At 32.7% G+C, this 20995-nt stretch overlaps 4 protein-coding genes and 1 non-coding gene across 5 annotated transcripts; 1 reads left to right on the top strand and 4 right to left on the bottom strand.

Annotated features, from left to right (window-relative positions):
- Nucleotides 1–1646: 1646 nt before the first annotated feature.
- Nucleotides 1647–4729, top strand: LOC107631156 (protein DA1-related 2). The gene is made up of 12 exons (XM_016334504.3): nt 1647–1970; nt 2163–2329; nt 2409–2496; nt 2578–2698; nt 2806–2941; nt 3033–3116; nt 3199–3318; nt 3396–3608; nt 3707–3769; nt 3865–3980; nt 4054–4112; nt 4202–4729. The coding sequence occupies exons 1-12, from the start codon at nt 1919–1921 to the stop codon at nt 4537–4539; spliced, it is 1557 nt and encodes a 518-aa protein (XP_016189990.1). The 5' UTR covers nt 1647–1918; the 3' UTR covers nt 4540–4729.
- Nucleotides 4730–4837: 108 nt separating this feature from the next.
- Nucleotides 4838–7619, bottom strand: LOC107631155 (protein NRT1/ PTR FAMILY 5.6-like). Its single transcript, XM_016334503.3, has 4 exons — nt 7246–7619; nt 6954–7171; nt 6210–6754; nt 4838–5769 (listed from the first exon to the last, which is right to left on the bottom strand). Exons 1-4 carry the CDS (start codon nt 7391–7393, stop codon nt 4938–4940), a joined length of 1743 nt encoding a protein of 580 aa, XP_016189989.1. The 5' UTR covers nt 7394–7619; the 3' UTR covers nt 4838–4937.
- A 3741-nt stretch (nt 7620–11360) lies between these two features.
- On the bottom strand, nt 11361–14256 carry LOC107631154 (protein NRT1/ PTR FAMILY 5.6-like). The gene is made up of 4 exons (XM_016334501.3): nt 13653–14256; nt 13327–13544; nt 12620–13161; nt 11361–12309 (listed from the first exon to the last, which is right to left on the bottom strand). Exons 1-4 carry the CDS (start codon nt 13789–13791, stop codon nt 11463–11465), a joined length of 1746 nt encoding a protein of 581 aa, XP_016189987.1. The 5' UTR covers nt 13792–14256; the 3' UTR covers nt 11361–11462.
- A 649-nt stretch (nt 14257–14905) lies between these two features.
- LOC107634666 (ras-related protein Rab2BV-like) lies at nt 14906–16529 on the bottom strand. Its single transcript, XM_088509248.1, has 3 exons — nt 16392–16529; nt 16116–16317; nt 14906–15534 (listed from the first exon to the last, which is right to left on the bottom strand). Exons 2-3 carry the CDS (start codon nt 16278–16280, stop codon nt 15046–15048), a joined length of 654 nt encoding a protein of 217 aa, XP_088365374.1. The 5' UTR covers nt 16281–16317; nt 16392–16529; the 3' UTR covers nt 14906–15045.
- A 2925-nt stretch (nt 16530–19454) lies between these two features.
- Nucleotides 19455–19558, bottom strand: LOC148572515 (small nucleolar RNA R71). The gene has a single exon (XR_015908772.1). It is a non-coding gene; the product is annotated as a small nucleolar RNA R71 (small nucleolar RNA).
- Nucleotides 19559–20995: the final 1437 nt, after the last annotated feature.

The following is a 20995-nucleotide window of genomic DNA, read 5'->3' as shown; positions in this document are numbered from 1 at the left end:
AAACAATTGATTTACTTAATTATTATTAAGTATACACAAGTTCATACTTAATACGTAGGACTACTAATATATGCTTTAGTTTCATCGTGATCATATTTCATTGACTTATTAAGTTATTATTATGAAGCAGCATAAATTAAGTAGCTATATTTTTGTTTGATGTGACGCAAGAGAGTAATAATTGGGTCAAGCTAGGTTGGGTTTAAGGGTATTGCTTTATTAGGGATGTTTGTATTTTTCAAAAGTATAAGATAATATTTTATGTCTAATAAATTAAAATAATATTGTTGTGTTTATGTTTCTACTTTTAAGAATTAGGGAGTTATATGTGATGGTATTTTTTTTTTCAATTTTAGAGCTTCTCTGATAGACATTATTTTTTAAAAGCCATGGTAGTTGTGTTTAGTAAACAATATATAAGTTAGTATTTGGGAAAAAAAAATTAGAATGATTAAATAGACATAAATATATTCAAGTGTAATTTTTAATTGGAAACCAATTTTTGTTGTTGCAAGAATTAACTAACTAAATAAAAAATAAACAAAGATTAAAGATTTGAATTGTTATTATTATAAAAGAAAAAATATAATAAATAAATAAAAAAAGTATACCTAACTAATTTTTAATTAGTCAACCTTAATATTTAAGTTTATAATTTAAGATAAACACAATAATTTAAAAAAAATTTAACTCATATTAACAGAAAAAAATTAGTTACTTAATATTACTCATAAATAAATATTAAGTGGTTAATTGGCTAGTTTTGTTTGAAAATGAATTTGAAGAAAAGGAGTTTGACATGGAATCAATTCTACGTATGAAAGCAGAAGAAAGCCATCAGACCACTAAAGAGACCTATTGATTGAATTGAGTTCCATTCCAACTCAGGACTGAGTTGAACAGAATCCATGGCTTCATGATGACTCTTTTTTCTTGTGAAAGAGGAATAATATACGGAAAAATGTTAGAATTTATTATTTTTAGTCATCACTTAGTCATCAATTTAATTTTTTCAGTCTAGTTTTTTTAGTCTAATAATTCAAAAACATATATGATTTTATAATTTAAACATTAATAACTAACTGATGACTAAAAATAATAAATTCTAATGCATCTCGCTCTAATATTTTTTTGATATATAATAATATCTATGCTTAGTAGATTAACGCAAAAGATGAATAATTCTGCAGCTAGCTACCTATAAGCTTAGAAAACGACCCTTCCCTCCCTAGTCCCTACACTACACAGTTGACTTCACCCAACTTCCTTTTACCGCCAAAATATAAAAGGAATGCTTCCAAATTCAAACCTTCAAGCATATCATGGATCACTTTAACCCTCTAAACACGTTACTTTTTTTTATATTCGATTAAAATATATTTGTACCACTCATTTTTTTCCCATACGTGTAGATATATTTTTTTTTAATTGTCCATGGTATTTTTCAATTTGACAGGTTAATAATTAATCCGTCGCGAATTATAGTTCTATTTAAGAGTCTGCAGCTTGCTTAAGCTGATGAATGAGTTGACTGATCGACTAACCCAAATTAATTTTATAGAAGATGATTTTTTCTGAAATAAAAGTAGCATGATATTTAGAAAAAAAAAGGAGTGATGTTATTACCCGTTAGAGTTTGATTGTGTGGAATCCAGCGTAAGTTAATATTCTGGTTCGATGAGGAAAAAGAAGCTATCCTAGCTTTCTGCCATTCTTTCTTTGTTCATTTACTTTACAAGCGAAGAATCTCTTCTGCCCTGTGCCACTTCCCCTCCTCCTGAGATTCCTCTCTTGTTTCTCTCACCCTCTTTTCCCCACTATTAACCATCTCTAATGCACCCTTCTCTCTCTATCATTGTCTTCCTTTTCCATCCTTCTTCAGGGCTCTAACATACATAACAAGCTTCCCTTCATCCTTATGGCTTCTCCTTCTTCTGATATCAACCATCTTTCACACCCTTGCATATATGGTACTCTTTCTCTATTACACTTTCATCTTCATTTTGGAAAGTTTTGAATAACCCCACCAGCTACTTTTTCAACTTTAAGTCCTTTTGGTTTTGCTGAATGGATATGCGAATTTGATTTGTTAAAGCATGTAAATATAGTATAATGATAATGGATTAGAATTAACTGGTGTTGTATGATTTGGTGGGAAGCAGGGGATTTTGTTTCTTCATATTCAGAGAGAAAGTCTGGGTTTATGAAATGGTTTGGTAAGATTTTCAAAATTGGATCATCAAGTAGAGGAAGGAGTGATAGTAGTGGTCGTCATCTACAGCAGCCTGCAGAGGAAAACATGGTTTGGCGAGCACCTTCTAGATCATTGGTAAACACCACCATTTCTTTGTTACCATACCAAAACATTCATTTATGTACTTGTTGATGACATTGTTGTTCTTGATTAGGATGACCGTGCTAGATCCCGGAAGGATGAAGAGGATTTGAACCGAGCAATTGCACTTTCTTTAGGTGAAAATTTCAAGAGACCAAATGGTAGGTACTAGGTACTGCTGAAGTTTCTTATTGTGAAATTGATCAAATTCTAAAGCCCCTTTTCCCCACTTGCTCAACAAGGTTATAGATGGCACACAGGCAGTGATGATATTGATGATTACTCAAAGGCCCTTCAGGATCGCATGCACTCATCTGCACATCCTCCATATACACCTGCACCTTTATATCCCAGAGGATATAGGTCTAATAATCTTGCATTACCATCTCCATATCTGCTTTCAAAGATGAATCAAGTGTGTATATATCAGAAAATGTGATTGCATATGTTTTCAATGAATGTGCATGCAGTTTGGCAAATGTAAGAATATGTGGAGGGTGCAATCAGGAGATACTATATGGAAATTGTTTGGGATGGATGGATACTTATTTTCATCCAGATTGCTTCCGTTGTCACTCTTGTCGCCACCCTATTACTGAACGCGAGGTAAGTTCATCCTTTTAGGATGGATTTGCATATACATATGTAATTATATATGCTTATCTTATTCATGTCTTGTTCTTTTTTTCTTTTTAAGTTTTCTTTGTCAGGGAGCCGTCCATATCACAAGACTTGTTTTAAAGAGTTAACACACCCTAAATGTGAAGTTTGCCATCAATATGTAAGACTAATTCATCTGGAATGATTTTACATTCTACTCATTGTATATATATGCACTTGGTTCTGATATATTTCACTCTCAGATTCCAATAAATGCAGCTGGTTTGATTGAGTATAGGTGCCATCCCTATTGGTACCAAAAGTATTGTCCATCACATGAGTATGATAATACAGCTCGCTGTTGTAGTTGTGAAAGATTAGAGGTACTCACTTCACTCTTGATTTCAACAACTTTTCCAACTTGTTTCCTTTCTCTGATCCTTTGTTTTCCATCTCAAAGTCGCGGAACGAAAAGTATTATAGACTGGACGATGGACGGATTTTGTGCTTCGAGTGCATGGAATCTGCTATAACGGATACTGGTGAATGCCAGCCTCTATACCATGCCATCAGAGATTATTATGAAGGGATGAACATGAGAATAGATCAGCAAGTTCCTATGCTTCTTGTGGGTAGAGATGCACTTAATGAAGCCATTGTTGGGGAGAAGAATGTAAAATTAACTATCAGAATTCACTCTTTTCTTTTTTTTTTCTCAATCATAGAATTAATTTAAGTCCTCTTACTCTATTTTCATTTATCTTCTTGCAGGGTTTCCATCATTTGCCTGAAACAAGGGGTTTGTGCCTCTCAGAAGAGCAAACTGTCACCAGTGTATGTTTAGAAACACTTGCTTGTTTATGGTTTTATCTTATTAGAATGTGTTTATCAATCTCTACTAATCATGATTTTGTTACTATTACTTTCAGGTACATAGATGGCCAAGAATGGGAGGGCATAGATTCATAGGAATGAGAACTCAACATCAAAAGCTGACTAGAAAATGTGAAGTTACAGCTATTCTTGTTCTTTATGGTCTTCCAAGGTAATTAACAAAATCATACATACACATATTGGACAACCTTGTAACAGTTGTTGACACTATTCACCTGACACAGGTTACTCACAGGTGCTATCCTAGCCCATGAGTTGATGCATGCTTGGTTGAGACTTAAAGGTAACATTATTCAACTTAATTGATTCTCATTATTACATGATGTGATGTTCATATGATAAAATCATCACTTGCCTTGACATCAATCACAGGTTACCGGAACCTTGATGCGGAAGTAGAGGAAGGTATTTGTCAGGTTCTATCATACATGTGGCTTGAATCAGAAGTGATGCCAGGGTCTAGTAGATACATGCCATCAACATCATCAGCATCTTCATCTTCTTCCTACTCCACATCATCATCATCATCAAAGAAAGGAGCAAGGTCTCAAGTTGAGAACAAGTTAGGAGAGTTTTTCATGAACCAGATAGCCAATGATTCGTCACCAGCATATGGAGGTGGGTTTAGGTCTGCAATTGAAGCAGTTAATAAGTATGGTTTGCGTTGTACCTTGGATCATATTCGTTTGACTGGTCATTTCCCACTGTAATAAGTTAAGAGAGGATGAACATGAACATGAACATGCATGTTGATGTATTGTATGAGTGAGTGGGAATGCAGTGTTTGAAGTTTGATGTAGAAGCTGGTTTGGACAGTTAGTCCCTCTTGTTATTTCAGGGTGTTCCTATAACTATAGTCCAAATTCAGATAATAATATTCATGCTTCATTCCCTTGTTTCGATTTATGTCTCTTCTTTATTCTACTAGTGATGTTGGCATATGTAGAGAAGATTCAGACTCACATTCACATTCTTATAAAAGCAAGTTTACTTGACAAGATGATAAGATTAAAGCTAGAAGTATGTGTAATAGATTTATTAGATCACAATCCTTGATAAACTTAGAAATTGGTACACTTAATAATGAGTAGTTCTCTCATTCCATGACTCATGGAATGATCTCAACTCCATCATTTGGCAATGTTCTCCTCTGCACAGTCTTATAAGTATACCTTCTTGCCAACAACAGAAACAGACACAAATTCAAACCGTTTATAACTGCCAGCATCCAATAAAACCTATCCAAACGGCTTGAATTTATGTCCTTCCCAATCCAAGCCTTACCATCTTTTCCTGTGACATGGTCCACAATTATGATCAGAAAACTGCTCACGAAGCTTCCAATTCCAATCACACTAAGATACAATGCCATTCCCAAACTCCTCATTGAATCAGGTACTTGGTCATAGAAATACTCTTGCAAACCAACTAAGGAAAATGAATCTCCAAATCCAAGTAACAAGTATTGTGGTATCAGCCAGAAAACACTACTAGTAGTGTTTTTCTCTGCAGCTCTTAGCCTCTTTGCTTCAACTAATGCTGCAACAACCATAACTATGACTGTGAATGTTAGGCCAATGCCAATCCTCCGAAGGATGCTGATCCCTCTTTCGTTCCCAGTGACTTTTCGCAGAACCGGAACAATGATCTTGTCATAAATTGGGACTGCTACTAAGGTGCCGAAAGCCGCGAACGAGGCAATGGAAGCTGGAGGGATTTTGAAACTGTGGGTTATGTTTAGGTTCATAGCAGCTGCTTGCTTCACAAAGAGTGTTGAGCCTTGTGCTACACAGATTCCAACTGTTACTGAAGTTAGCCAAATGGGGATAACATTGAGAAGAAGCTTTGTCTCTTCCACTCTTGTCACTGTTGCTAATCTCCATGGATTCTCTTTCTCCTCACTGTTTTTGTCTTCTATTATTGCAGCCTTGTCAAGAAACCTATTCATTGAATTAATGAATTTCAGTATTAATTTAAATCCAATCAACATTGATAGGTTCAACTCTGTCCTTCTTTGTAAAATTGACATTCATTAGAAATTAGCACACATGTATGTTCTATTGATTCAAATCAAGAGTAAACATTCAATTTAATCCTAAAATTTCAAGCTAGCTTAATTTTAATCTCTGATAAGCCAATTGTTAGTTATTTAGTTAACCTTCACTATTTTGTTGACGTGTCATGTTAATGATAGGTGGCATGACACATTCTTGGTCTACTAATAGTGATGATTAACTAAAAATTGATTGACTAAAAGCTACAATGATCTACAAAATATAACTTTGACAAAATAATAAAGCACATTTATAATTTTTAGGGACAAAATTGAACTTTTTTGTAACAATTGTAAGTATAAGATGTTAGTGTGATAGTGTGATACCTAAGTCTGCTAGTATGGCTTAGAAGCCTCCCTTGGGACTTGTCTGACTTTGGAACTTCATACAACAGAGAAGCACTTGAAGGATTGGTTAAGTTCCTTTTCCTTATGGCTGCAACTATGACCTGCAAAACTTGGGTTAAAGGGTTCCCTTCTGGTCTCCTATACCTGTAAAATGGCTTCCCCACATAAAATGCAATCACAGTAAGAGCCATAAAAATAGTGAGTATAAGGCCTGCAGCTCCCCAACCAACATAATCTTGAACATAGACAATCACAGTTGCACCAAGCAGCAATCCAAAGCACAGTGCAAAGTTCCACCAGTTGAAGAAAGACATCTTCTTCTTCCTATCTTCCGTGTTATCGTCGTCGAATTGATCGGCTCCAAAGCTCTCCAAGCATGGCTTGTATCCACCAGTGCCTAGGGATATACAATACAAGGCAAGGAAGAAAACCACTTCATGAACCTTCCTAGGCTTTCTACATATGCTACTTTTGCATGGCTTGAGACTTGGTATGAATTGAGACATTGTCAGCAAGCATAAACCCTGTTGCATTTCATGTATACACAAAAAAAAAAAAAAAAAATCCTATGTATCAAATTGAGTATTATGTTTTCTGTATTTCTTAAAAGACTATAAACAGTGACAGAAAATATTTATCTTTGTCTCAGAGACTAAAGTAACATAATGTTACTTGGTTATAATTGAAATACTTTGCACATAGATAAGAAATTTAAAGATTTACCATGAGGTATACAAAGGAAGAAAACAGAACCATAAGAAAACGGCCAGTGTAGGCATCAGCAACAAATCCACCTATAAGAGGCATGAGTGTTGATGTCCCTGTCCAATAATTTACATTCTTTGCTGCTGTGTTAAGATCTTCATGAATCACTTTAGTTAGGTAGGAGATGAGATTAGTGGCTATTCCAAAGAAGCTTATCCTTTCACTAAACTCAATTGCTGCACCAAAATTGAAACATCTTAGTTAAAGGAGTAGACAATTTTTGTCATAGTTTTTGGTTCATATATCTTACTGAGCACAAAGAGAGAAGCTTTCCATGCACCAGTGGAAGCTCGGAGAGGAACTCTTCCTTTGTAATCTTTAGATCCATCAAGCACCCATTTCTCTTCTTCTTCTTCTTCTTCTTTTTCTATCTTTCTCTTCTCCATTTCTTGCTCCATTTCTACTACTATTTGCTAATGAATGAGTAAAAGGAGCCTCACCAGTCACCAGTATGCTATGTTAAATAGAAAAATAAAAAGGTGATTTATGTATGTATTGTGTGGTTGTTGGATTCATTAGTGGCATTTAAATTCATAGTTGTGAAGTGGAAATGTCAAAACACTATTTTCTGCATTAGAAACAGCAGCATAATTAGGTGTACTTCTTGTCAACCAAATTAACACCACGGAAAAAAAATTAATTGTAGCATTAACTATTATAAGTGGTCACTAGCTACCATCTCATTTTGTCTAACGGTCATGATTCTTTTTCAACATGTTAATATCAAAAATTTTATTTGTATATTAAAATTAGCTACTAATAAAATTAGTTATTATGTATTTATAAATATACATTTAATGTATAAATAATATATATAATTTAATTTATTTTTAATATATATTTTATACTGATAATTAATTTTAATAGCTAATTTTGATATACACCTAATATAAGTGTTAAAATATCTATCTCTCCTTTAACTACTTTATTGAATTAAGAAATAGTACCATTAAAATATATTAAAATTAATTAGCATTTAATTAGATTTTTTTTTGGTGACTAGCATTTAATTAGATTTAGCATATTTAGTTATATATTTATTATAAAATATTACGTTTTTATTATTTTGATTCTCTTAACATCTATAAATACTTTTATAGATTAGATCATTACACACAATTTAAATACATACAAATCTTTTCTCTATTATTCTGTCTTATCTTTTTAACAAATACAAAGAAAGTCATGTAAAGAAAGGCTATTAATAGGGGTGGCAATGGGTAGAGTAGGGTAGGGTTTGGACTTTGGAGTCAACCATAACCCTACTCGCGGGTTGAGAATATCTCAATCCTAATCCTACCCGCTCTTAACCCGCGTGTACCAAACTCTATCAGCGGGCTACAAAAAAAATACAAAGTTATTATATAACTTGATGATAATTTAAAATAGAACTGACTTTTATGTAAAAAAAAGTTTATTAAATTATCAATTAATGATCTTCTTTTAATGACTAAGGATCTTTTGTATTTAGTGAGAAGTCTTTAGTTCAACATCCACTTAAAATATATTTTTATATAAGTATATAACATATACATATATAGGGTGCGGGTTGGTCGGATAGGATTGAGGCTCAACCCGCACCCTATCCGACCCGCACGAAAATCCTACCCGCACCCTACCCTACTCGCTGCGGATCGGATTGGCAATCCTACCCGATCGGGTGGGATCGAATTGGCTACCCGCGAATAGGGTACATATTGCCATCCCTAGCTATTAACTTGACAATTAAAAAAAAAAACTTAATAATAAAAATTTTAAATAAATTCAGTAAATCTAATTTAATTTTAAAATTTAGTCCAAGTAATACGAAACTTGTAATATATTTCCTTCTCTTCATGATAGGATTGAACATCTAGAACGTAGTATATTTCCAAAAGCAAAAATTTTTAAGTGATCGTTTAATTAAGTGATGATAATCACATGAAAAATTATAATTTAAGATTATTTTCAATGATATTTATATAATTGATACATTTAACTCATTTAGTACCCTTTTTAACTAGTTTATTTAAATTTGATTTATACTGATTAAATAACATTCTCTCTCAGTTCTCAAGTCTTTCACAAAATTTAAAAGAATAATACTTTACCTTCAAGTATTATATATTAGTACAAAGAAAAATGATATTTAAATAGATATTTTCTTTTCATTTATTTTTTTTCTACAGTACCTATAATCTAAAGGCCTTTTTAATAACAATTGTCTAATCAGTATTGTCTTCCTGATAATACAAAATATGATTGGTGTCATTATATTAGAAGTAGGGTTATTAATGGTTAATTTCTCACCAAGAAAGCTTTTGTGTTCTATATTAGAGATTCCTCAATAATATCATAATTAAATGCACGCGTGTCCTTCCTCCAAATTGAATCAGATTCTTGAGATAAAATTTAAAGCACTTCTGCACTTGTACAATTTAGGGTCTCTAAGTCATTTAAAGCACATAGTACCCACCCAAGTCAAATTATTCTATCATTATCATTAATCATGTAAGATTATTGAACTTTGCATATATATCAAAAAGAAGCCACTCACATATAAAGCCGTCTAAAACATCTTTTTTTTTAAAATATATTTTAATAATTAAAATTTAACATATATAATTGATTAAATCGTGTTATTTTTGTTAAAATTAGGTCAAAAAAATTAATTTGATCGAAAAATGATAAATCAAATATTAAATCGATCTAAATTAATATTATTTTTTTTATAAAAAATTACTATAATCCTTATTATAAAAAATGACTAAAATACTCCTATATATATATATATATATATAATACTACACATCCAAGTTTTTCTATTAACTAAGTCCAACCAAGTTGGTTTAACATAACAAAAATTAGTTATGGCTAACATTATTTCAAATTTTATTGTTTAGTTTGACTTAGTTCATAAAAAAATTTGGATATATAATATTACTTTTATTTATTTATATATATATATTTAAAAATTATAAATTTTAATCCTATGATAGCAGAAAAGTAAAGAGTTAGAATTTAAGATTTTTAAAATTAATATATATATAAAATAAGAGTATTTTAGTTATTTTTTATAATAAAAATATTGTAGTTATTTTTTATAAAAAAAATAATATTAATTTAAATTAGTTCAAGATTTAATTTACTATTTTTTCGGTCAAATTAATTTGACTGGCCTAATTTTAACAAAAATAACACGATTTAATCGATTATATATATTAAATTTTAATTAATAAAAAATATTTAAAAAAAAAGATATTTTAATCGTCTTTACGTGAGTGACTCCGATATATAAATCATCATTATATTAAGAAAATATGTTTGAATGTTAATAGTAAAGTATCGAACTTAATATGAAGGTTATAACTTATGATCATGCAGATACGAATAATTAATAAAAGATGGGAACCAGCTTTATAAAAGAATATAATAACGCATCTTGGAACTAATAATAAGAGTATTATTTTGATCGTGGAAAACGAGGAATTTAAGGGAAGACATAATATATGCAAGCTTTTCTCTTTTGCAAGTTGCGAAGAAGTAAAGAATATATATGGAGGGGAAAATTTTAATAGCTATTCATCTTCGCTCCTAAACTTTACGTTTGTCAAGAACCTAATTCTGCTGAAATTTAAATGCATGGAAAAAAATAGTTTTAAATTATTCAGCAAAATCCAACGCATCTCGTCTTCACCGTTTTCATCGGCTAAAATTTTATATTCTTAATCTTGTTCTTTTTCTCATAATTTTTCTTCTCATCTTTTTTTCTTTTAAGGTAATAAAGTTAATCTATGAGCTTTTTCTAAATAGACGCTAATTGTAATTAACATATGAAAACAATTAATTTTAAAATATTTCATTATATATAGTTTCAGCTAGGAAAATTATCTATTTAAAGAGGGAGGGAAAAAAAAAACAATTCGTCATGTTTTAAACCCCAAAACGTTCCCAAGTATTTTTGTTTATTTTTTGTTTACAGTCTACACTATATTATTTTTGCTTATATATGTAAAATACAAATAGCCTTAAGAGTTAAGACTCACTAGAATGTATCATAGCTTGTGAAAATTGATTCTAACCAATGATGAGTATGAAGTATTTTCTGATAAGAAGATTTATTTTATATATATATAATTTTAAATTGTTAGTGAAGTAGTTAAGAAAATAGTAAAAGTAGTATTACGTACTTTTAAGATGGCATGCATGCTATATTATATTCAAAGCCCTAGGAAAAATAGTAGTGGAGTTTAATCATCACCTTAGCTTGTCCATCATGTCAGAGATCTTCTTCGTCAGTTATATCTAAATCGGTATCACATAATTGAACAATCTTAATCATATTATACGTTGTTTGTGGATATGGATAATATATAATAATCTGCATTTAAATAAAGTAGACACAATAATATATATTCAAGATATGGTTCAAGTGAAAATACAACATAACATAAGAGATGACATGAAGTTGGTATGTTATGTAATGAATCATGGCATGATGATATTGATATCCACGTCATCATTTTCCAATGTTCTCCTTTGAACAGTTTTATAAGTGTACCTTTTTGCCAAAAACACATACACACACAAATTCAAAGCACTAATCACTGCCAGAAGCCAATAAAACCTGTCCAAATGACTTGAATTTATGTCCTTCCCAATCCAAGCCTTTCCATTTTTGCCAGTGACATGATCCACAATTGTGATTAGAAAGCTGCTCAAGAAGTTTCCAACACCAATAACACTAAGATACAAAGCCATTCCAAGACTCCTCATTGAATCAGGAACTTGGTCATAGAAATACTCTTGCAAAGCAACTAAGGAAAATGAATCTCCAAATCCAATTAACAAGTATTGTGGTATCAACCACACAACACTCATGGTTTTTTTCTCTGTTGCATCCATTCTTAGTCTCTTTGATTCTACTAATGCTGCAACAACCATGACTATGACTATGAATGTTAAGCCAATTCCCATCCTCTGAAGGATGCTGATGCCTCTTTCATTGCCAGTGACTTTCCTCAGAATTGGAACAATAATCTTGTCATAGATAGGGACAACTATTAAGGTTCCTATGGCTGCAAAAGAGGTAATGGAAGCTGGTGGGACATTGAAACTGTTGTTGCTTATCTTTAAGTTCATAGCAGCTGCTTGTTTCACAAAGAGTGTTGTGGCTTGTGCTACACAGATTCCAACTATTAGTGAAGTTACCCAAATGGGGATAACATTGAGAAGCAGCTTTGTCTCTTCCACTCTTGTCACTGTTGCTAATCTCCATGGATTCTCATTCTCCTCAACATTTTTGTCTTCGATTATTGCAGCCTTGTCAAGAAACCTATTCATTGAATTAATTAAATTTGAGTACTTATATTCCAGTTAATACAATAGGTAATGGTCTAATCTTCATGGTAAATTAACATTCATTCAAAAAGCATGTGCTTTCTCTGTTGTTAGACCGGGTTTGGTAAATGTTTGGAGCAGAAAAAAAAATCTATATTTCTGTCTACATGATTGAATCAATGTATCTCGATACAAATAAAGATATATAGAAAAATAACAATAATAGATAGATAAAAGAGAAGAGAATAGAGAGAGTGCATTCCATTGAGTTGTAAGCATTGAAAGTGCAAGATGCATTTTGATACCTGAGCCTGCTGGTATGGCTTAGAAGCCTTCCATGGGACTCTGACTTTGAGACTTGATACAACATGGAAGGACTTGAAGGATGGGACAATTTCCTCTTCCTTATGGCCGCAATTAGCACCTGAAAAACCGGGGTTAAAGGGTTCCCTTCTGGTCTCCTATACCTGTAAAATGACTTCCCCACATAGAAAGTCATAACAGTGAGTGTCATAAATATAGTGATGACAAGACTTGCAGTTCCCCAGCCAAAGTCATCTTGAACATAAACAACCAATGTTGAACCAAGAAGCAATGCAAAGCACAATGAAAAGTTCCACCAGTTGAAGAAAGACATCTTTTTCTTCCTCTCTTGGGTGTTGTCGTCATCATATTGATCAGCTCCAAAGCTTTGCAAGCATGGCTTGTATCCTCCAGTTCCCAAGGAGATAGAGTACAAGGAAAGGAAGAAAACTACTATATGGAGCTTCCTAGGCTGGTGACATAGATTGATGTTGCATGGCTTTAGACTTGGTATGAACTGAGACATAGTTAACAGGCTTAAACCCTGCTTTGACAACAATAAATGAGAGAACCCATTTGAGAAAGTATCATTTCTTGGGAAAATCTTGATAGTAAAAGAAGATTTATGAAGACAGGATCCTTGAATCTTGAGGTGTAATAATAAATATAGTATGGTGCATACTAAATGGATAAGACACTAGAGATATACCATGATGTATACAAGGGAAGAAAGCAGGATCATAAGAAAGCGGCCAGTGTATGCATCTGCAAGAAATCCACCTATAAGAGGTATGAGGGTTGTTGTTCCTGTCCAATAGTTTACATTTTTTGCTGCTGTGTTGAGATCTTCATGTATCACTTTAGTCAGATAGGAGATTAGGTTAATGGCTATCCCAAGGAAGCTTACCCGTTCACTAAACTCAATTGCTGCTCCAAATTGTAACACAATATTAACACTTGAAATAACATAAAAAAATGCTAGAAAGAAAGAAAATGCATAGAGAAAACCGATATGAAGAGGTTTATATATCTTACTGAGGACAAAGAGAGAAGCTTTCCATGAACCAGTAGAGGCACGGAGAGGAACTCTCCCTTTGTAATCCTTAGAAGCATCAAGCACCCATTTCTCTTCTTCTTCTTCTTCTATCTTTCTCTTCTCCAATTCTTGCTCCATTTCTAATGGATGATGTAGAATTATTGAAGGAGCCTCACTAGGAAGCTATGTTATATAGACAAGGAAAAAGGAAAAAGTCGAAAAAGTAACACGCATTTTATGGTTGGTACTTGGTAGCCTTTATTAGTGGCATTGAGATGCATGCATTGAAGGAAACTATTAACCAAGTTAGCAAGTTTCTAGATTTAAGAATATTGCCATAATTTAGTTGTAATTTGTGAGATTGATGTAAAAAAGATCATTGAATCTTGGATTGTAAATGACTCTACCCTTTATGTTCATCCAATTCTAGCAAATAATAATGGCGATCGGTGTGATTCAAATGACCATCGATCTATGCAGAATTGAATGAAACTGTGCTGCCATTAAAAGTACACACCTTAAATTGAATCAGATTCTCTTGATTGGAGTAAAATTTAAGGCACATAGGGCCTCTACACCATTCAAAGCTCACAGCAAGTCAAAATACAGATGCAAGCAATTAAATCATAACCTATAATGTAAAAAACAAAAAATACTAGTGGTAATTATAAAAAAATCACGAGTTACAAATTAAATTAAAATGTTTCAAGACAAGGTGAGAATTTTATGTATTAAAAGTCATGGAAAAGCATAAGTTCTCTTTGCTTGCCAATGGTTCCAGCCTTCACATTTTTGAAGGTTATAAGATGATCGTACGTACCATGGTATCATCTTGCTGGGACAGATACCAAAAAGGGGAACCATTGAACCAATAACTGGTATTTATTATGCAGGAAAAAAAAAGGTGCTGCAAAGCTATCACAGCCATACCCAAAATATCACATCCAATTAGAAGTGAATAAGGCATGGTTTATAAAGCTGTAGCTGGATTCTCTATTTTAAGCGTTTCCTTTATAAACCATGCTCTTAGATTGAGGCAGATGCCTATAAACATCTTCTGGATAATAAATACTTTTACCTCACATCACACTATCAGTACCCAACTCCAAAACTAAAATTGTTTTTAGTCATTTGAAGCAGATAAACAAGAGCATTCATACAATTTGAGCATTAATATGCATTTTAGAAAACAATACAGCAGAGCTGAGGATACAAAATTGTTAAAAACAGTGTGATATATATATATATATATATATATATAGATTCATTCTGAGCTGTGTTTGTTACAGAGACTACTATTGCAACTATTCCTCATTGTCTCTCATTAGTACTCTTTACAGTTACAAAAAAAGGAAAAAGAAGAAAAGCAAGAAAGCATGCTTGGAATGAATGTTAATTGGAGCAACACGTTGATTTGTTTTGGGCATTAGCGGGCATGTTAGCAGAAACATTAATGGAAGTGCCCTGAGGAATGGTAGAAGAAGCTGCTTGCTGTGCAGCCAAGGCCTTCTTGCTGATAATGTGATAAATATCAAACAAGATGGTCTGGAAGGCCTTGTCCACGTTGAAGGCCTCGAGGGCGGATGTCTCGAGGAAGGCAAGGCCTTCCTGCTCAGCTAAGTTCTGAGCATCTTCAGAGGAGACTGCCCTGAGATGGTTGAGGTCGTTCTTGTTTCCGGCCATCATGATAACGATGTTGGAGTCAGCATGGTCCCTCAGCTCCCTTAGCCACCTCTGCACATTGTCGAATGTTTGCCTCTTTGTTATGTCATACACCAACAATGCACCAACTGCACCTCTATAGTATGCACTTGTGATCGCTCTGTACCTCTCTTGTCCTGCTGTGTCCCATATTTGTGCCTTCACTGTCTTCCCTTCCACCTGTGTTTTGTGTTATTATATATGCCTTATTTCCAACCTACACTATTCACTCTTCTACCTTCTTTACTAACTAACTTGTTATCTACCTATTTCATCATGCTTAAATTGATAGGAAGACACTATCTTATTTAACTTAATATTTATAATTACATACTTATTACGTTTATTATTACTCAATTATTCCAACAGTAATTAAAGAATGCAAAATAAGATAATTTTGTGATGCTTTGAGCTGATATTATGTTCCAAATATTTTTGTTCGACTATGCTATATGTACACTAAAATCAGTATAAAATACGTATTAAAATAAATTAAACCATACATGTATTTATACACAAATGTATTGGTGGCTGATTTTGGTGTACGGATCGGATAGCATTTTTTATTTTCGTTTTATGTGATTTTTTTCTTTCACAAAATCATAAAAAACAAAAAAATCTAAAATGAAATTTCAGATAATTGATTTGTTGTTTTGCACTCTGAAATTGAATTGATAGTAACTATTGAAGAATACGGAAATGTTGGACATAAAGAAGAAGAAAAAGGAAGATTTGAAGAGAGATGGCATTAGAATACGTACCTGCAATGTTCTGGTAGCGAATTCAACCCCAATGGTGGACTTGGACTCCAAGCAGAACTCGTTGCGGGTGAACCTGGAGAGGATGTTGGATTTACCAACACCTGAGTCACCAATGAGTACGATCTTGAAGAGATAATCGTATTCATGGTCCACTTTGTATGCCATGCCTCTAATTTCCAAGACCTGAACCACCACCCTAAACCTGCATCCACATCACATCATATATCATATACATAGATCTGCACAAATATGCATGCATTTCCAATTAATTATTACCATAAAATTGAAGAAGAAGGATAGGATGGGGATGGAGATGGATTGAAAATTCAAATTAGAAATTGGGCATGCATTTTGAAAGGCCTACATTGAGTGCCAATAAACGAATGACAAGCCACTTTGGACGGAACCTCAAACTCTCAGCACTCGTGCATTTCCACCTCAACTCTTCAACTAACATTATATTCCTTTTATATTATTTTTATATATACGATAAACTATATCATATCATATCATATCATATGTCACTAAACATCTCATTTGGAAATTTAAGAGAACAACAAAATGAGTACATTCATATCTTTGGGAGTAACTAACTTTACCTAAACGGCTAAACATAGCTCAATCAGTGCTTAATAATTGAGGTTGCCACACAAACTTAATTACTTATACCAAAACATCATTTTATTATTTAATAATATCAACGGTATTGTAATAATAATAATAATATAGCTCAAATGGCATAGTCTCCCCATGTTCTACCATTTAATTTTGTTGTACAAAGGCAGATGAAATATTTGTAATAATTATTCTTATGGTTAATTACTCTATTAGTTTTATAATTTTATTAAATTTACAGTCAGATTTTTATATTTTTTTTATAATTAGATTCCTACACTACTTTTAGTTTTATAATTAGGTCTTTATCAATGTAAAAAATATTATAGTTAAAGGAATAGTTTTCGCAAATTGAAAATATCTACAATTAAAAACCTAATTAAATTTTGACTATATATTTTTTTGAGAGAAATATTCTATTACGTTTTTAACACGAAAAGGATCTAACTATAAAATTAAAAATAGTATAACAATCTAATTAAATATATATATATATATATATATATATATATATATATATATAATTAATTAATTATAAATTTGGTAAAATTATAACTAGCAACATATAAATTCCTTATTCTTATATAGGATCATATTATTCTATTTTCTAGAGAAAATAATTGATAAATAAAAATATATTAAAAGTCAGATTAAAACTAGTACATACACTTTAATTTGTTACACAATACCTCCATTTGGATGACTCAAAGTATGATCTATGGTCCTTAGTTCGGAAAACTTTTATATGCGTTGAACTTGAATTATATTTCCTCTGCATTTTCATTTTTCAAACACAATATTCAACCATGCAAGAAGCTCATAATTTATGCCTGCATAGTTCTGATCGGTTACAATTTACAATATTTCTTCGCTGATTCCTTGAAAAAGAAAACACTAGGGCACATTTGAATTTAGCACAGTTGATATAAACTAACTTGGTATACAAACACTAGGTCAATTTCTTAACGAGTTAATTTAGTCAACGAGGCAATCGTTCGAAATTGGAAGGAATATAATTTTCATTTTAAACCAAGATACTCCCTTTTTTTCTGGAACAAAATGTATGATGACCAAAAGTTTGATTAATGAAACTCTCGTTGATTGACTCGTCGGCTGGTTCTCTTAATTAATTCATGACTAAGAACACCAAAGCAATATATTCCACAAAGCTAGTTTGAATATAAATTTATACGATTACTAAAAATATCTTTATATAAAAATAATTATTTAGATAATTTAACATATTTAAGTAAAATACTGACAAAAACTTATTATACTTTAGTTATCATGAAAAACTAATTTGATCAGGTAATTCTCTTCCAAAAAAAAAAAAAAAAACTTTGGTAAACAATGATTCCCTTTTCAATTTTTTCTGTGAAATTGATGAACAAATTCAATGGACGCATGTGCAAAGCACTTGTATAATATATTAGTGTAACTTCCTGCAAAGTTCTCGAGTCTGTATTAAATAAGATTGGAATATTTCACTTTCAAATTTCCTACTGTCTAGACTAAGATTGGCACAATGTGTAAAAAATTAAAATAATTATACTATATAATATAAATTTAAAAATATTATATTAAACTAATTTATTTAATTAAATAGTTAGTTTATTCATCCAATATAATTAATTTTGAACAAATAATTTCATCTTTATTTTGGTGTGAATATTTTTCATAATAATTTTGATAGGTAATCAATTAGGATGACAGATAACTGCAGTCAACTAATATATAGACTGTAAAAGAAGTCTAACAAAGAGAAAAATAACTTAAATTCATATATAATTTTTTTTGAATTTTTTCTTTGGAAAAAACTTAAATTTAAATTATCATAAAAAATACCAAAACCAAATGAAAAGAAATATCCAAAATTTAAAAATAAAACATATAAAACCAAATAAAAACAAACATTTAAAATTATTGTGAAAAAAATAAAATAAAAAGAAACATCTGAAATGTAATGAAAAAAATCCAAAACTTAACAAAGAAAAGATATCTAAAATTATTTTTAAAAAATTCAAACTCTCCTTCTTCTTATAATTCGAACCCCCTCCCTCTCTCTGTGTTCAAATTCTCCTTCTTCCCCCTTCTTCATTCTATTCTTCTATTCTTCTACTCACATAAAGGAATCTCTATACTGTGGCATAGAGGACTCCTCTTTTCTGTTCTCTTCTTTTTCATATGAGCAGGAGCAAGGATAAGAACATTCTTGTTGAAGCTGATCTGGAACCTGAAAGGACTCTAAAGAGGAAGCTAAGAGAAGCTAAAGCACAACACTCTGAAGAGGACCTGACAAGATTTTTCTAAAAAGAAGAAGAGATGGCCGAACCCAATAACAATGGTGGAGATGCAAGAAAGATGCTTGGAGACTTTATTGCATCCTCTTCTGACTTCTGCGGAAGGAGCATCTAAATTCCTGCAATTGGAGCAAACAACTTTGAGCCTAAGCCTCAATTAGTTTCTCTAATGCAGTAAAATTGCAAGTTTCATGGACTTCTATTGGAAGATCCTCATCAGTTTTTAGCTGAATTCTTGCAAATCTATGACACTGTTAAGACTAATGGGGTTAATCCTGAAGTCTACAGGCTTATGATTTTCCCCTTTGCTGTGAGAGACAGAGCTAGGACATGGTTGGACTCACAACCAAAAGATAGCCTGAACTCTTGGAAAAAGTTGGTCAATGCTTTCTTGGCCAAATTCTTTCCACCTCAAAAGTTGAGCAAGCTTAGAGTGGAAGTCCAAACCTTCAGACAGAAGGAAGGTGAATCCCTCTATGAAGCTTGGGAAAGATACAAGCAATTGATCAGAAGGTGTCCTTCTGACATGTTTTTAGAATGGAGCATCATATGTATATTTTATGATGGTCTGTCTGAATTGTCCAAGATGTCATTGGACCACTCTGCTGGTGGATCTCTTCATCTGAAGAAGACGTCTGCTGAAGCCCAGGAACTCATTGAAATGGTTACAAATAACCAGTTCATGTACACTTCTGAAAGAAATCCTATGAATAATGGGACAACTCAGAAGAAAGGAGTTCTTGAGATTGATACTCTGAATGCCATATTGGCTCAGAACAAAATATTGACTCAGCAAGTCAATATGATTTCTCAAAGCCTGACTGGAATGCAAGCTGCATCCGGCGGTACTAAAGAAGCTTATGACCCTGAGAATCCTGTAATGGAAGAGGTGAATTACATGGGAGAATCCTATGGAAACACCTATAACCCTTCATGGAGGAATCATCCTAATTTCTCATGGAAGGATCAGCAGAAGCCTAATCAAGGTTTCAATAATAATAATAATGGTGGAAGAAATAGGTTTGGCAATAGCAAGCCTTTTCCATCCTCTACTGAGCAACAGACAGAGAATTCTAACTAGAGCCACTCTGACTTAGCAACCATAGTCTCTGATCTATCTAATACCACTCTCAGTTTCATGACTGAAACAAGGTCCTCCATTAGAAATTTGGAGGCACAAGTGGGTCAACTGAGTAAAAGAGTTACTGAAACTCCTCCTAGTACTCTCCCAAGCAATACAGAAGAGAATCCAAAAGGAGAGTGCAAGGCCATAAACACGTCCAACATGGCCGAACCTGGAGAGAGTCAAAAGGCAGTGATTTCCAATGAGGAAGACCTCAATGGACGTCCACTGGCCACTAAGGAGTTCCCTAATGAGGAACCAAAGGAATCTGAGACTCATATAGAGACCATAGAGATTCCACTGAACTTATTGTTGCCATTCATGAGCTCTGATGAGTATTCTTCCTCTGAAGAGGATGAAGATATTGTTGAAGAGCAAGTTGCTCAGTATCTAGGAGCAATCATGAAGCTGAATGCCAAGTTATTTGGTAATGAGACTTGGGAGGATGAACCTCCATTGCTCATCAATGAACTAAATACCTTGGTTCAACAGAAATTACCTCAAAAGAAACCGAATCCCGAAAAGTTCTTAATACCTTGCACCATAGGCACCATAACCTTTAAGAAGGCTCTGTGTGACCTTGGGTCAAGTATAAACCTCATGCCACTCTCTGTAATGGAGAAACTAGGGATCTTTGAGGTAAAAGCTGCTAAAATCTCACTAGAGATGGCAGACAATTCAAAGAAACAGGCTTATGGACTTGTAGAGGATATCTTAGTAAAGGTTGAAGACCTGTACATCCCTACTGACTTCATGATCCTAGACACTAGGAAGGATGAAGATGAATCCATCATCCTTGGAAGACCCTTCCTAGCCACAGCAAGAGCTGTAATTGATGTGGA

This window comes from Arachis ipaensis, chromosome B3 (genome assembly GCF_059453495.1).
Source record: "Arachis ipaensis isolate K30076 ecotype BB chromosome B3, ASM5945349v1, whole genome shotgun sequence".
Lineage (NCBI taxonomy): Eukaryota > Viridiplantae > Streptophyta > Magnoliopsida > Fabales > Fabaceae > Arachis > Arachis ipaensis.
Note: the sequence above shows the minus strand (reverse complement) of the source record. Positions and strands in the feature narration are given on the sequence as shown.

Bases quoted from the DNA above. Each gene is read 5' to 3' on its own strand.
- LOC107631154 (XM_016334501.3), bottom strand. From the start codon at position 13,791: ATGGAGCAAGAATTGGAGAAGAGAAAGATAGAAGAAGAAGAAGAAGAG. The intron at 13,162-13,326 runs GTATATCTCTAG...TTGTCAAAGCAG, and splicing joins CTTCCCTTGTATACATCATG to GGTTTAAGCCTGTTAACTAT. The intron at 12,310-12,619 runs GTATCAAAATGC...TTCAATGAATAG, and splicing joins AGCCATACCAGCAGGCTCAG to GTTTCTTGACAAGGCTGCAA.
- LOC107631155 (XM_016334503.3), bottom strand. From the start codon at position 7,393: ATGGAGCAAGAAATGGAGAAGAGAAAGATAGAAAAAGAAGAAGAAGAA. The intron at 7,172-7,245 runs GTAAGATATATG...ATTTTGGTGCAG, and splicing joins AGCTTCTCTCTTTGTGCTCA to CAATTGAGTTTAGTGAAAGG. The intron at 6,755-6,953 runs GTAAATCTTTAA...GAAATGCAACAG, and splicing joins CTTCCTTTGTATACCTCATG to GGTTTATGCTTGCTGACAAT.
- LOC107631156 (XM_016334504.3), top strand. From the start codon at position 1,919: ATGGCTTCTCCTTCTTCTGATATCAACCATCTTTCACACCCTTGCATA. The intron at 2,497-2,577 runs GTAGGTACTAGG...TTGCTCAACAAG, and splicing joins AAATTTCAAGAGACCAAATG to GTTATAGATGGCACACAGGC. The intron at 3,319-3,395 runs GTACTCACTTCA...TCCATCTCAAAG, and splicing joins GTAGTTGTGAAAGATTAGAG to TCGCGGAACGAAAAGTATTA.
- LOC107634666 (XM_088509248.1), bottom strand. From the start codon at position 16,280: ATGGCATACAAAGTGGACCATGAATACGATTATCTCTTCAAGATCGTA. The intron at 15,535-16,115 runs GTACGTATTCTA...CACAAAACACAG, and splicing joins TCGCTACCAGAACATTGCAG to GTGGAAGGGAAGACAGTGAA.